This window comes from Neoarius graeffei, chromosome 7 (genome assembly GCF_027579695.1).
Source record: "Neoarius graeffei isolate fNeoGra1 chromosome 7, fNeoGra1.pri, whole genome shotgun sequence".
In the NCBI taxonomy this organism is placed as follows: domain Eukaryota; kingdom Metazoa; phylum Chordata; class Actinopteri; order Siluriformes; family Ariidae; genus Neoarius; species Neoarius graeffei.
Window position 1 is genome coordinate 44,758,048 of NC_083575.1, and position 16,043 is coordinate 44,774,090.

General features: G+C 38.1%; 1 protein-coding gene across 1 annotated transcript; it reads left to right on the plus strand.

Moving 5' to 3' along the window:
* Nucleotides 1-6,450: 6,450 nt before the first annotated feature.
* On the plus strand, nt 6,451-13,204 carry emx1 (empty spiracles homeobox 1). The gene is made up of 3 exons (XM_060924686.1): nt 6,451-7,005; nt 8,917-9,101; nt 12,305-13,204. Exons 1-3 carry the CDS (start codon nt 6,663-6,665, stop codon nt 12,470-12,472), a joined length of 696 nt encoding a protein of 231 aa, XP_060780669.1. The 5' UTR covers nt 6,451-6,662; the 3' UTR covers nt 12,473-13,204.
* Nucleotides 13,205-16,043: the final 2,839 nt, after the last annotated feature.

Sequence of the window (16,043 nt, forward strand, 5' to 3'; positions counted from 1 at the left end):
TGTTCAGGGGCTCTCTATACTATTGGGACAGCTTTTTCATTCTTGCAAAAGCTGTTCCAATAGTATAGAGAGTGAGAAATTAGCCCAAGGATCAATTAAACTGTGTATTTCTGAAACTGCAACCTTTGTGCTGTTATTTGGCTCATATTCATTCATCCAGTTCTTGGAAAACTGAAGAAGAAGATGTCACAGTCCGGTCCAGTCCATCCATGCCTTAAATTGTGGGACTTCCATGCCGGCTCCACCAGGCTGGATCCAGGACAGGAATTCAGTCCTGCCTTGCTGAAGGCCATTTTCTGAAGCGGCCCTCCCACACCTGCTACCACTCCTCTCCCATCAGCCAGGGCTTTTGAAGAACTGTTTGGAGCTACTCCAGTTGCCAGACTCTCTTGTAGGCTTTTCTTTCCTCGCGACAGCTCATTGGTATTATGTCTTCTTGATTCCCCCTGCCTGAATTTTTCTTTTTGTCAAGTTTTTCTGTCCAGTATTTTGTCCCTGTTTTTGCCTGCCTGTTCTTTTGAATTGTGTCCTTTGCTACCTCTGCCTGGATTTCCCTTGTCCCTGTGTTCATCAGTTTTTGTGAAGATTTTTCTGTCCTGTTTTTTTTGTCCCTGATCGTGTCTACCTGCTCCTCTGTGTTTTTGCCCTCCTGGCCTGTCTTTTGACTACTGATTTTTGCCTGAGTCCTACTGTACCTTTTGCCTTTCTGCCCTCTACTTTATTAAAGAATTTTTTTTTTCTCTTTACATTGCCTGTTTTCTGAGTCTGCTCTTGGGTCCTCACTTCTCCTCAGCTCGCCATTCATGACAAAAGATTTATCACACATGTACTGGAGGTACAGTAATGAAACATGTCCTAGTTTTTGAGGAAGTAGGGGCCAGATATGATACATACATGTCAGTGAAACAAGGAGTGTTCAGGTTTTGCTCAAGGATCCAACGGTGGCAGCTTGGTGGTACGGAGGCTTGAACTCAGAACCTTCTGTTCAGCAACCCAGAGCCTTAATCTTTGAGCAGCTTCTGAATAAGCTATGCTTAACAGTATGAGTAGTTTTTTTTTTTTCTGTTCAGATGTGCAGACAAACTATGGAAACTTATTTGGTTTTGCCTGAGTTAATGATAAAGAGATTTTACATGATTTTGCCTACAAGCTCATGTTTGGTCAGTGGTAACCAAAGAGATTAGATTACATAGAACTTTATTGATCCCTTTGGGTGGGTTCTCTCAGGGAAATTAAGACTCCAGCAGCATCATTACAGGATAAACAGAGAATAGAAAATAGAGAAACTTCTAGATAAATTAAGTATTTGCATACAAATATAATAGGATTAAGGGGGCAGCAGGTGAGATATTGCACATTGTCCAGTATTGCTTATTGTCAGGCTAGGCTACTGCTCCTTCCTGTCCTCCTGTTACACCCCCCCCCCCCACCCCCACCCCCCGAGAGGAGTTGTACAGTCTGATGGCGGAGGGACAAAGGAGGTTTTAAGTGTGTTTGTCCTGCACTTGGGAAGGAGCATTCTGTCACTGAACAGGCTGCGCGGAGGGTGACTGGCATCATCCATGATGTTCAATAATTTGTCCATAGTTCTCTGCCATTGTCACAAGAGAGTCCAGCTTCACGCCGACCACAGAGCCAGCCCACCTGATCAGTTTGTCCAGCCTAGATGTGTCCTCCTTGGATGTGCTGCCCTCCCCAGCACACCACGGTGTAAAACAGGACACTGGCGACCACAGACTGATAGAACATCCACAGGAGTTTCCTGCAGATGTTAAAGGACTGCAGCCTCCTAAGGAAGTATAGCCTGCTCTGTCCCTTCCTGTATAAGTGATTGGTGTTGCAAGTCCAGTCCAGTTTGCTGTCCAGCCACAGCCCAAGGTACTTATAGGAATCCACAGCCTCCACCTCGACTCCCTCGATCAGAACTGGTCGTGACCTTGGTCTGGACCTCCAAAAGTCAATGACCAGCTCCTTGGTCTTCGAGGTGTTGAGCTGCAGATGGTTCCTGTTGCACCACACAGCAAAGTCCCTCACCAGGCTCCTATACTCCTCCTCTCTGTCATCACTGATACACCCAATGATAGCTGTATCATCGGCGAACTTCTGAATGTGACACAGCTCCGAGTTGTAGCAGAAGTTCACAGTGTACAGGGTGAAGAGAAGATGGGCCAGCACTGTGCCCTGGGGTGCTCTGGTGCTGCTAATCACAGTGTCAGATGTGATGTCCTTCAGCCTGACATACTGCGGCCTGTCGGTGAGGTAGCTGGAGATCCAGGTGACCAGGCAGGGGTCCACTCGCATCCTGTTCAGTTTATCCTGAAGCAAAAGGGGCTGGATGGTGTTGAAGGCACTCGAGAAGTCCAAGAAGAGGATCCTCACTGTGCCATTTCCCTTATCCAGATGTGAGTGGGCTCGGTGTAGCAGGTAGAGGATGGCGTCTTCCACACCAACACCTGCCCGGTACGCAAACTGCAGACAGTCCTGGGCATGTTGTACCTGGGGTCTGAGGAGGCTGAGGAAGAGCCGCTCCAACGTCTTCATCAGATGTGAAGTGAGTAGAGCCGCTCCAACGTCTTCATCAGATGTGAAGTGAGTGCCCGTGGCACTCACTTCACATCTGATGAAGACGTTGGAGCGGCTCTTCCTCAGCCTCCTCAGACCCCAGGTACAAGGAGGCGGAGTTTGTGAGTTTATGAAGACTGAGAATAATTTTTTTAAAATCTTACCCTTCCCCCCCAAGAATGGTAGTTTGCGTTTAATTTAAATATTCAGTGGGATGTAAATGATAGCCTACATATATTTTGTGGGAAAATATATTGAAGTTTGTGAATGTTTTGTTGAAGAAAAGGTAAAGAGTTAGTGTCTTTAGTGAAAACCTATTAATGTTATGTCTATTTAATATAGTAATTATGCCCACTAACACGGGCTTAATAATGCTGAAGTTGATTAAATATCCACTGCGATTTACAGAAATAATTACAGTATGACGTACATTTTCTGATCTGTTCACGCCGTTACTATAACCACCCCACCCCACCCCGACCTCTAGAGGGCAGCAGTGGACAGAAGGACTGCCACAACATAGTTCATTTGGGGAGAACATTCACTCAAATTCACTTGCCGTGTTTCATGCCACTGCACTGGAGCTCAACAGTTCTTAGGCTGAGAACTTGTGGAGGTTGTTTTACTAATGCATTTCAATCTCAGGTAATCATTAAGCCACATGGGGTCACGAAGTCAGCTAGTTAGTGAGCGCAGGTCCGTAAATTAACGTTCCTTGGCAATGCATTTATAAACAAATGAATGGAGCCACACTGGTATTTATATGCATGCTTTTATTTTTTATGCATATTGATATTGTTTTTGAATCAACAGCTGTAATGTATCCCACTTCCACTTTGCCTAACTGGGGTCCAAATATTGCTCTGTGTGTGTGTGTGTGTGTGTGTGTGTGTGTGTGTGTGTGTGTGTGTGTGTTTAAAATCTCCACATAGCTCCATTTCCTCACGCCTGAGTTTTCTGCAAGGTTAAATCTCTCACCCATCCTCCCATCTCTGCCTCTCCGTCCCTCTTTCTCTTTCTCACAATCTATCTCTCCCTCTCAGCATGGTAGATTTTAATTCTGTGTTTGTGCAGATGGCTGGTTGCTCCATTAGTATTCATTACAGATTCCATGAGCTCTTAATTACGGAACGAGAGAGAAAAGTGGCAGACAGAAACATTGGGTGAGGCTCGCTCTCCCCATCTCTACCCCACTCCCACCCAACCCCCACCCCGGCACATTTTAAGGGAAGATAGCAATTATAAACTATAGATGTGTATTAAATGCTTGTATGTGAGTGGTGAGCGCGTACCTATACACCCAGTGTGCATGGGGTTCTAGGCAGGTGGGTGCTCTCTCTCTCTCTCTCTCTCTCTCTCTCTCTCCCCTTCAGGTTCCACAGCTTTTCACGGCACGACACAGTTATTAAAGAGTGGGAATATTGGAAATGTATCTGTCGTTTAAACTAAATGCAGTGCAGTGACTTAATTGGCCGTTGAGAAGATTTTGCTTTTGTCTTCGTAAAGCAACAGAAATGCACAAGCAACTCAGAGCGGCGCATTTAAAATGGTTTTGTATAGTCCATTTGTATAGTGTTGACAACACCATTAATAATAATAATGATGATGATGAGTAGTATTAATGTTATATAGAATGTGTGTGTGTGTGTATATATATATATATATATATATATATATATATATAAAGACGACGCTACACCGTCTCTCGTAGACGAATGGATGCCAACCATTATGGTTGGCATCCATTCGTCTACGAGAGACGGTGTAGCGTCGTCTTTATATATATATATATATATATATATATATATATATATATATATATATATATATATACACATTCTATATAACATTAATACTACTACTACTCCTCATTATTATTATTATTATTATTATTATTATTATTATTATTATTATTATTATTGAGTAGTAGTAGTATTAATGTTATATAGAATGTGTGTGTGTGTGTGTGTGTGTATATATATATATATATATATATATATATATATATATATATATATATATATATATATATATATATACATTCTATATAACATTATTATTATTATTAATGGTGTTGTCAACAAGAATAGTAGTAGTAATGTTATATAGAAAATACATTATTAATAATAATAATAATAATAATAATAATAATAATAATTATAGTGAATTAAATATAAATGGTTACACGTCGCCTAAACTTCAAAACGAAATTCGCCAGAGATGTCTTTCAGCTTCATTTTTAAATTTTTTTTTGTTTGTTTGCTTCTTTTAATGTTGCTGCAACTTAGTCGCACGTTAAAAATAATAAAATTTAAAATAACCAAATGAAAATGGAGAATTTGTGACAAAAGCCGGGCTCAAAACTCATTAAATTGCCAGTTGTTATGTTCTATAAATATTGGTCTAGGTTTTTTGTTTTGTTTGTTTGTTTTTTGGGGGTGTTTTTACAATTATTATAATTACAAACACACTGCTGCAGAAATATAAGACATGAGAATGAAGACACGTATTTTGTTGGGTAATAGATCCACTGCGAATGCCGAGTGTGCATGTTCACGGGCTCTTTGCTTTCTAAATAGGCGCTCAACATGTTGTTCTGCCCACTAATGCTCAGCTCTAATGATTTTCTAATGTGCACTGAAGCTAACGAGCCTATGAAGTGGCTAATCATTACCTTTAAAACCACAAGATGAAACGCATGTTGACCGACCCTTCAGGAAAAGCGAGATGGCCTGGAAATTAATAGTGCAGCAGAAGTTCATGAACTCAGCACGAAACTGACTAATGTGTGCTTTTCATATCTTTCACATCTTAAACCACTGAAACATATTCAGTTCATAGCATATATTTTAATAAGTGCGACCCAAACTCCAAACTCCGGCCCGTATAGCCCACAGCTTTAATGGCTGATGTGTGTGAGCTGGAGAAACAGGTGGGGTCTGGCTTTCTCTCAGATTCTTATCGATGTCCAGCTCTGGAAACTCTGAGTTAATACGTTACTGTATATAAGACGGGTCATGGCTTTTCATTAAAAAGCCCTGAAAAGAAAAGCAGATGCGGTAGAGCGAGAACACTTTGAACTGCAACAGTTATGGTGATTTGAACCTATGAGAACTATAGGCTATAATTTACAATATTGATAAGCTGCCTCATAAAATTTGACTTTCTGGAAAATTATTCTCCTCCGGTAATTGAAGGTTAAACATTTTTTTTAAGAATGGAGGTCTAATATACACAGCAGTTGTATGTAACGTTTCCTGAAGCTCTTTCCAAATTTCACCATGAGCAAAAGAGAAAGTTTCTTCAGCTCATTCGAGCGCAGAGGAAGTTTTCCGGAACTGCATATGAGGTCTAGCAAAGGAAAAACAAGAATGGAACAAAGATGTGATGTTTTCGGTTGAACAGAGCATTAGTAGCTATTATTATTATTATTATTATTATTATTATTATTATTATTATTATTGTTGTTGTTGTTGTTGTTGTTATTGATGATGATGATTATGATGATGATGATGATGATGATGATGATGATGATGATGAAGAAAAGACAGCCAAAGGAAAGAGGTGTGATTTGAAACTAGGTGTAATTTTTTTTATTCGTTTCGCTGAAAGAAAATGATCAAATTGAATTGAATTGAATTGAATTGGGTTTGATTATCCACTGCGGAGAAACTAACCTGTTAGAGGCAGTAAGTGAATGATCAAATTAATAGTTCATTATGGTGCTTAAATGAATGTAAAGGCCGCCCACCAATAAGCGCCGAGCGCCCTCAGCCTCTGTCCAATCAGAGCGAGCCAATCGTGACACTGTGTTTCGCCCCTGCACTCCAAATCTGCGAAGCTGCAGCTTGTCTCGCTTCACTTCTGCTTCTTCCTTAACGCGCGGACGCTGCTGGATTCATGGATGTACCGCTGAACCGCTGTTTGCGTTGTTAAAGTTGTTTTCAGTCCGTGTTATTTTACTGCGGCTTTTCTTTCACAATGCCTCTGTGAGGAAGGACTGCCTTCTGACAGAGGTCACTCCAAAGGTCTCGAGAGGGAAGTAAAGGCGCGCTTCAGCTGCTGGACTTTGGCGGGACGGACAGGGCAGGGCAGGGACTATGTTCTCATCAGCAGGGAAGCGCGGTTTCACTATTGAGTCTTTGGTGGCGAAGGAGAGCCCATTAACGGGGGAAGACCCTATCCGCCCCACCGCGCTAAGCTACCCAGCCCCCACTGACAGTTTTCTGAGCGCTTATCCTAGCCCAGCAGGTCGCGCGCTTTATCCCAACCCCGAGCTCGTTTTCCCGGAGTCCGTGCAGCACGCGCCAATCGGCGTGCACCCGCACCAGCTCGGCGGCGCGCACCTTCAGCACCCGCACTTCTTCAGTACGCAGCACCGCGAGCCTCTCAATTTCTACCCATGGGTCATGCGAAACCGATTTTTTGGGCATCGGTTTCAAGGTAAATGTCGAGGATCAAGACAGCACGTTGTATCAGATTAACCAAAATGAATCTGATGTTTATATCGGTTAATTTATTATCACCTACCAAATCAGGTTTCTTTTTCAGATCCTAGTGTCGACACTTAGACTATAAGGTGTCACAATATTAACTGAATATTTTTTTTTATCTGTTATCAACTTAAATTAGCAGACATTATTATTATTATTATTATTATTATTATTATTATTATTATTATGTGGCGACCCCTAATCGGGAGCAGCCAAAAGATTATTATTATTATTATTATTATTATTATTATTATTATTAATTCCATGCAGACTGAATGTTCGTTGGTTAGGCCTAAAGGTTCTATGTACTGCGAGACAGTAATATCTGAAATATTCTTTTCAGCAAGAGTTCTTAGACTAATGATATTTCATGCATGACTTTTTTTTTTCAGACGTCACCACCTGTAATGAAACTCATTTTGCCCAGCTCTGACGACTAGCGACCTAACTCTGTTCATCAGCTCCATCTTTGAGCAGTACACACAAAAGCACAAAATATTTTCTCCCAGAATAGGATTAAATTACAGGCCACACACCACATGGCAACTGGACGAAATATACAGCGAACTCTAATTTCACAGAATTTGAGATGAACAACTTGTGTTTTTCATGTTATCAAGGTCACGAGCTTACGTCATTAGAATTGCTGTTGAAATCAGAAAGAATTCTGTTGACAGGATGTTATAGTATTTATCACCAGGAATGTTGAACATAGCACTGCTGAACTTTCCCTTCCTTCATTCACTATGATTTGATCCATCCCGTTTGTGGTTTTAATTAATTGTATATAAAGAGCGTTCATTTGGTCCAGAGGGTAAAATAAAGGTAAATATAGTGATGGAGTCTAATTATCAGTTTGTTGTGATGATCCGTGAACAAAAACATTCAGCCGGGAACAAGAACAACAATAACAAGTGTCACTTAATATAATGATGAAAATGTACAAAATCAATCTTTTAGCCGACTGTTAAGTCATTCTGTAGTATAACACTTCAAATAACTTCCTCCTGGATATATATAATAATAATAAAAGAATACATGACACTTATTAATTTATAAATCCTAACAGTTAGGGTCAACTGACGGATGGTTTTTGTTGTTGTGGGGTTTTGTTTGTTTGTTTTTTGTTATTTTGCGTATTTTTATGAAAACACTAAAAAATAACTGCAGCCATTTTATTTTTGATATATTTCTAGTGCGACAAGGATGGCAAAAGACACATAAGAGCCTTCACCGTACAAAATAACAAATATAACAAATGGACACTGCACATATATCACGAAAAACTTAATGCTAAAGCCTACTGGATTCCAACACGGCCCTAAAGCATTTGTTTGTTTGTTTGTATGTATGTATGTGTATGTATGTATGTGTGTGTGTGCGCATGTACGGTATGTGTGTAAATAAATAAATAAATAAGAAAGGAAGGAATATAACAATGACTCATTGTTATTATATGCTGATATGTTTTTGCGCGCGCGCACACACACACACACACACACACACACACACACACACACACACACACACACAGTCCGCATGAGATAATAACTTTTCCTTGTACACTGTAAAAAATGATTTGTTGTTTTAACTTAAAGTTAGTGCAAGGGCTGCCTTAAAATTTTGAGTTCACTGAAATTAATATAGTAAGTTCACAACAATTTAACTTACTATGTGAATTTCAATGAACTCAAAATGTTAAGGCAGCCCTTGCACTAACTTTTTTAAATTAAAACAACAAATCATTTTACAGTGTATTTAGAGTCGCGCATATTTTATGCTCACTGCACAAGCTTTCTTTTCTCGTCCCTGTTTGTGACTTCTTTCTTTTTTTTTTTTCTCTTTGTAAATTTATTTTAAGGGAATGACGTCTCACATGACTCGTTGTTGCTTCATGGACCTTTCGCGCGGAAGCCCAAGCGGATCCGGACAGCTTTCTCCCCCTCACAGCTCCTGCGCCTCGAACGAGCTTTCGACAAGAACCACTATGTAGTGGGAGCAGAACGCAAACAGCTCGCCAACACTCTGAGCCTGTCCGAGACACAGGTACATACAGTACTAATCCCCCAGATCTCACCTCAGCCAGACACAGACAGCAGTCAGTGCACAGCCTTGAAATATATGCAGAATAAAAGTAATAAAGCCTAAACAGTGTGAATGAAAGAGCAATGTACTCTCACTGCTTCACTGTTAATAACAAGCTAATGACAAATAATAAAGTGATGGAAAAATGAGACAAAACACAATTAAATGTGGAAGAAAAGGTTCACAGTAATCAAGGCGCGCACTGAAAATCTTTAAGAAATAAAAATGATGGTGGAAATGCATTAATTATTATTATTATTATTATTATTATTATTATTATTATTATTATTATTGTTGTTGTTGTTGTTGTTGTTGTGATACAATAGAAGCGCAATATATAAAACAGAAACAGTCTAAGAATATCTCGATATATCAAAAAAAAAAACTGCGGATGCTTAATAAATAATACATTTCACGGTTTAGTACGGTTTCAGGAAGGAGTTAAAAATGTCAGATGAAAAATAGAAATAGGTTAGTGTGGTAAAGAACTGGAAATTGTGGTCAGTGAAATTTTATTTTACTAATAGTAGTGTTTCTATCAAAAACATCCTAGACAGCATCAAGGCTGAACCAGAAAGAAAGTGAAATAATCCACCAATGAAATTTGTATGAAATATTTATAACAACTTTTTTTTCCCCCGTAAACGGTTTAGTAAAAATCACCAAATGTCAGAAGCGCTATTTACGTCTTCGCTGAAATTACAGACAAACTCGGGCTCTGGTTATTATAAAAGTGAATATTGATTAAAAGTATGTTATTTGGCAACAACCTGAAAACCGTGTCCCTGAAAACTCGAACTGATGTCCCTGAAACAAACGCTTAATCAAAGCTACACTGAAATGGAAGTCCTAGGACTTGGACGTTTAGAGGAAGAATATGGAAATGATTGTAAACATGATGAACATGTTTCTAACTGCGCAGTTTCTATCGGTATGGTGATCAGCTCCAGTGATTTCCACACACAGCTGATGCGATTCACACGCGACTCAACAAAAACTCTGATTAACAGATAAACAGCTTTGGACCGGATGGACATTTAGTGTCTGTCTTCAGAGTAAGGAAATGTCTCGTATTCTTCTGAAATCTCCACTCTAAAATACTTTCACTGAAAAAACAACACAAATATTAAAACGAAAGGACTTTATATTTAGTGTTTAAAGTTGAATTTTGATTGAATTGTGAAATGATGTATTATTTTGTCAATTATTATTTATTTATGTCACAATGTAATCAGTTTGCCTATTAGGTTCTTTTAACTACAAATTACATTTTAATTCCATCTAAATAGTCTAAAATACTTTGTGGTATATAACAGTAAAGTCATATACATTGTAAAAGCACATAATTTCAACAGTTTTTCACTTTATATACCTTACTCTTGTAAGAAAGTGGGTCAGTTTTAGAAATACACTACAACTCACCACAAGTAATATGCACAGTGTATGACCTGTAGCTCTGAAATTCTGCACCGTTAATTTCCATCTCAAAAGGTCATTTTTTGGCCTCAGAGAAACAGAAAAAACATCTGAGGTTTGATTTTTGGACTATTGTGGACCTGAAAATATACTCTGATTGAAACAGACCTCATAAAGTATTTTAGATGGAATTAAATTAAATATTTCTAATTAGATGGAATTAAAATGTAATTTGTAGTTAAAAGAACTTAACAGACAAACTGATCATACTGTGACATAAATAAATAATAATTGAAATAATAATAATAATAATACATAATCCGAGCCTCTCAATAAGGCAATTTTTCTCTACTTTTTCACGGTAGATAATGCAAATAGCCCTTTGTATTTAATCCTTCGTTTGTCTAATTTTTATTTCAGTTTTATTTGTTATCTGTTTGACATTTTCTTGCTACTGTAACACGTGAATTTCCCTGATGTGGGATGAATAAAGTGAATCTAATCTAATCTAATCTAATCTAATCTCACAATTCAATCCAAATTCAACTTTAAACACTAAATATAAAGTCCTTGCATTTTAATATTTGTGTTGTTTTTATATATATGAGGACTGTTTCACAGAGTATATTTTCAGGTCCACAATAGTCCAAAAATCAAGCCTCAGATGTTTTTTCTGTTTCTCTGCTGCCAAAAAAATGACCTTTTGAGATGGAAATTAATGGTGCAGAATTTCAGAGCTACAGGTCATACACTGTGTATATTACTTGTGGTGAGGTGTAGTGTATTTCTAAAACTGACCCACTTTCTTACAAGAGTAAGGTATATAAAGTGAAAAACTGTTGAAATGTATGTGATTTTAAGTACAAATTTTCAAGTACTGTGCAACAGTGTTTGTACGTGGTGGTAACTAATAACAACTGAAGCAGTGACGATCCTTGTGGTTTTCCGGAGAGGGTGCTTTTTGATGGACAAACATTTCAACCACATGTGAAGCTCTGCTGCAAATGTGTCTTGCATCTGTTTTAGGTCCTGTTTTTTTACTGTGCAACAACAGAGTATTCTGCTTCAAAGACACATATTTTAAGAAAATCATTTACAACCTCATTATATGGTGAGTGTTTTCTGGAGAAGGCGTTTATGATGGACAAAGGATCCTGTCAGAGGCACTTAGTTTGTAAAAGGGGGGAAAAAAGTAACTTCCAGTTAAATATGTTTCTACTGAGAATGAAAGTATACATCCCAAAGTAAAAACCTAGTTAGTGCTAAAAAAAAATGCAATTCTGAATTTAACCAGTAAAATTTAAATGTAATAATTAAAGTAGAATTAAATGAAATGACCACAAGCTCAAAACTGAGCCCCCATTTGACTCTTACAAACATATTTATAAGAGGCATTAGTGCTATAGGTAGGGCTGGTGTGTCACTGTAAAATAAAGTACAAGAAACTCCAGCATATATGCACACTGGACCTAGTTGCGGGAGTCAGTTGTTATTCAAAAAGACAACCAGGATCATTCATATATATATATATATATATATATATATATATATATATATATATATATATATATATATATATATATATCTCACACAGAGAGAAAGAGAGAAAACAATCATCACTCACTTTACATTACATTAGTAATCCACAGGTCTCACACGTTTTTGGACTGAATCCAGTATATATGTACCGTTTTGTATTAAGCTTCATTTTGCACTCATGTTGTCCTCTGTGCTCTAATCTCCAAAAGGTGAAGGTGTGGTTTCAGAACCGCAGGACCAAGTACAAACGACAGAAGCTGGAAGAAGAGGGACCAGAGAGTACACAAAAGAAGAAGGGTAATCACCACATCAACCGGTGGAGAATTGCCACCAAACAGGCTGGATCTGAGGATATAGATGTCACATCTGATGCCTAGAACCCATTTGTACCAGGCCGAAGCTCACGCACACGGCCATGAGAAGCTCTATTTATTTATGTTTTAAAGAATAAGTGTGTATGAGTCGAAACTTGGCTGCTGTGTGTGCATGCACGCACGTGTGTGTGTGAGTGAGAGAGATTCAGTCAGCATGTAAATCATCCTGTTCTTTTCCTCTCTTTGGAAACATACTCAGCAGTATGATTTTGCTCTTTCTCCTCAATACTGGCATCAGAAGATTGCCACTAAAGATAATTTCATTTTCCAACATGTAACCTACCAATGTCAGTTACCAGATTTGTACTAGCAAGAACACTCTTTAATGATGGTTACTTAAAGCATAAAAGTATATTGTATCTCTATATACAGGGACAGTTCAGTCAAATTCCTGCGATCATTAGAGGGTTTTTTCCCATATTTTTATTAATGTTTTCCGGTAGCAGTTGATGGTGATGGCAAAACAAACAAACTGTGATGCAAGGAAGCATTTTGCAGGCCAGTTTCGACATGATCTACCCTCAGTGTAGGAGAAAGAGCTGTCTCTGTGTGTGTGTGTGTGTGTGTGTGTGTGTGTGTGTGTGTGTGTGTGATTAACTGAATGCTCTGTTCTTGTTCAGTCATGGAATGCAGGCTGCTGGATGCAGGTTATAGTGTGGCAGCTTCTGAATATTTCTCTGATTCATAAACAGAAACTACTGAATATTTGCCAACTGTCACATTAATGCCTGTATAATGTACAGTACATTTAAATTATAATACCCCCCCCCCCCCCCCAACCAAGAAAAAAAGGGACCATACTAATAAATATGTTTTAGAAACAACTCTTGGCTATAAGCCTTTTTTGTTGTTCATTACAATCATATTGTTACTGAATAATTATTTCTCATTCTGTATATAAAGACATGCATATGGTATGACCACCCCATCCCCCTTACACAGCCACACACAAGCATAAACTACATTAGTGAAAAAATGACATTATTAGGGCATAGAAGGTCAACCTAAGTTAAAAGTACCATTTCGTTTACTTTTACAAGATAACACCTGCTAGTGCTGTGTTTTTTTTTTATCATGCCTAAATAGTTTCCAAAAAAAGGAAAGGAATCTGTGTTAAACGAGCCTGCAGGTGACCTTTCACCTCAGCGTTTGACCCCAAGTCTGCAACTGAGTTTCAGTCAAGTATGATGACACTTGAGAAAAGTCAATGGCACATGCTAGCTGGAAAGAGAAAGAGAGAGAAGAGAAAAACAATGTCTGTAGGTTTGTTATGAGTCTACAGGACACCTTATCCTGCACACAGGTGCACACAAATACTGCATCCTCAAAAACTCACTGTTCCATCACACATACCAGTCATTCCTAAAGCCCACTCTCTGGCCCCATATGCAACAAAAGGATAAACGGAAAAACTTCTAGGTATATTAAGGATTCCGGAAAAAAATGTTCATTTTAAATATTCACTAAAGCATAAGTAGAATAATATATTCAGTATTGCTTGTTCTGTTATATATCCAAAGTCTCAGAGTTCAAAGATTTTTTTTTTTTTTTTTGGGGGGGGGGGGGGGGGGGGGGAATGACAACATTTGTATTTTTGGCTGTTTGCCTACAGACGGCTCTCACACCTATTAAGAAATTATTACCTAGAAATCACTTTCATCTAGATGAGACAGAGATGATGAGGGTCATATCAAAAAATGAGCAAAAACAACGTATAAAAACAACAAAATATTGCTACTTTTAACAATAGCTACTTTAAAAATTGATATTTTCTCTTAAAAAAGATTGCTGCCAAAATTGACACCCCAAAATATTTTAAATAAATGTTTCTCTGAGGTTGAAATATGAGGGTGCATATATGTAAATGTCTATTTCAACCATTACTTGGGGGGGGGGGGGGGGGGGGGTGCTGACCCACACAATATAGATCATGGATATAAAAAAAAAGTATAAATAAATAAATGAATGACACCATTAAGCACAATAGGGCCATAACAAAATGTTTCACATGTCTGAAGCAGCTGGACCTGGACCTACAGGAGCATGCTATACCACACGCTATACCGCACACAGTGAGGATGAAGGTAAATGCAGGGAAAATACCCAGAGATGCCAGTTTTAGAATTGCATAGTTTATTCAATTCTTGTGGTTGCCAAGTTTCAAAATAAACTGTTAAATTCCACTTTCATAACAACAAGCTGTTTGGAAGTATTGCCAGAAAGAAGCCCATCCTGAGAGCATCTTATAAAATACAGCACTTTAACGTCACCAAGCCTCATTAGAACTACACTTGGCATTGTGTGTTGTGGTCAGACGAGGCCATAATCAAACCTTTTTGTTATGCATACCATCAGCATCTTTGGTGATTAAAAAAGGACTGCATACAAAAAAAACACCCCACCCCAAAAACCCACACCTGAAACCCACTGTAAAATACACTGGAGCACTGATTCTTTGGAGCTGTTTTTTTTCTTCTTCTTCTTTTTTTTTCTGGCTGGTGGTTCAGGTGATCTTGTAAAGATTGATGGGGTCATAAATTCTGCCAAGTGTGACAGACTCTGGCACAAGGATGAACTTAGACATATGTTTCAGGTTTCAGGCAAAAGTTTGGAGACTTATATTCATTCATAGTTTTTTCTGTATTTTGATTATTTTCTACATTGTAGAATAATACCAAAGGCATCATAACGATCAAATAACATGAAATGTACATGGAATTATGTGGTAAATTAAAATATATATATATGTTTCATATTTTAGATTCCAAGTAGCCATCGTTTACCTTGATGACGCTTTATGCACTATTGGCATTATCTTAACCAGCCTCGTGAGGTAGTCACCTGGAATGCTTTTCAATTAACAGGTGTGCCTCGTCAAACGTTAATTAATGTAATTTCTTGCCTTCTTAATACATTTGAGATCAAACAGTGAATAATAATGATAGCCCTATTCCACAACTGTACTAATACGCATGTCAATAACCGCTCAACTGAGTATAAGAGAAACAACATCCATCATTACTTTAAGACACAAAGTGTCTTAATTAAACAATTAGAAGGTGTGTGTGCGTGCATGCAAACATTTGACTGGCCCTGTAATACCAAATATGGACAGAATACAGGGTGTTTCAAAAAATTTGATATTATATGAGATGTAAATATCCCAGAATGATATCAAATTTTTTTGAAACACCCTGTATTTTAACAGAAAACACAAAAGAAGTATTCTTCAGTGACCAGCTCAGTCTTTGGATTTTATTCCTATTGGAAACCTGTAGTCCGAATTGAATTGAAGACATGAAAGAGTGGTCCAAGATCCATCAACAAGTGTCTCCAACCTTGATAGGCATTACAGGGCAGGCGACAAGATATTAATAGTTGGAAAAACTTGTTTGAAATCTTTAAATAATAAAAATGTCTACGTTTGAGCTTTGAATACCATTTGCTGCATGTTATATATTTTCAAGAATGTTGTCACATATACACACATACATGTGTGTAAAATAAACACACACCCCTTACATGGAAAATATCACTTCTGGTGCCCTGTTGCTCTGTGGTGAAAAATAGTCAC

What these genes read in the sequence shown, in the direction of transcription:
- emx1 (XM_060924686.1), top strand. Translation starts at nt 6,663, where the DNA reads ATGTTCTCATCAGCAGGGAAGCGCGGTTTCACTATTGAGTCTTTGGTG. An exon ending in TTTTGGGCATCGGTTTCAAG is followed by an intron (nt 7,006 to 8,916) that starts GTAAATGTCGAG and finishes ATTTATTTTAAG; the next exon opens with GGAATGACGTCTCACATGAC. An exon ending in TGAGCCTGTCCGAGACACAG is followed by an intron (nt 9,102 to 12,304) that starts GTACATACAGTA and finishes AATCTCCAAAAG; the next exon opens with GTGAAGGTGTGGTTTCAGAA.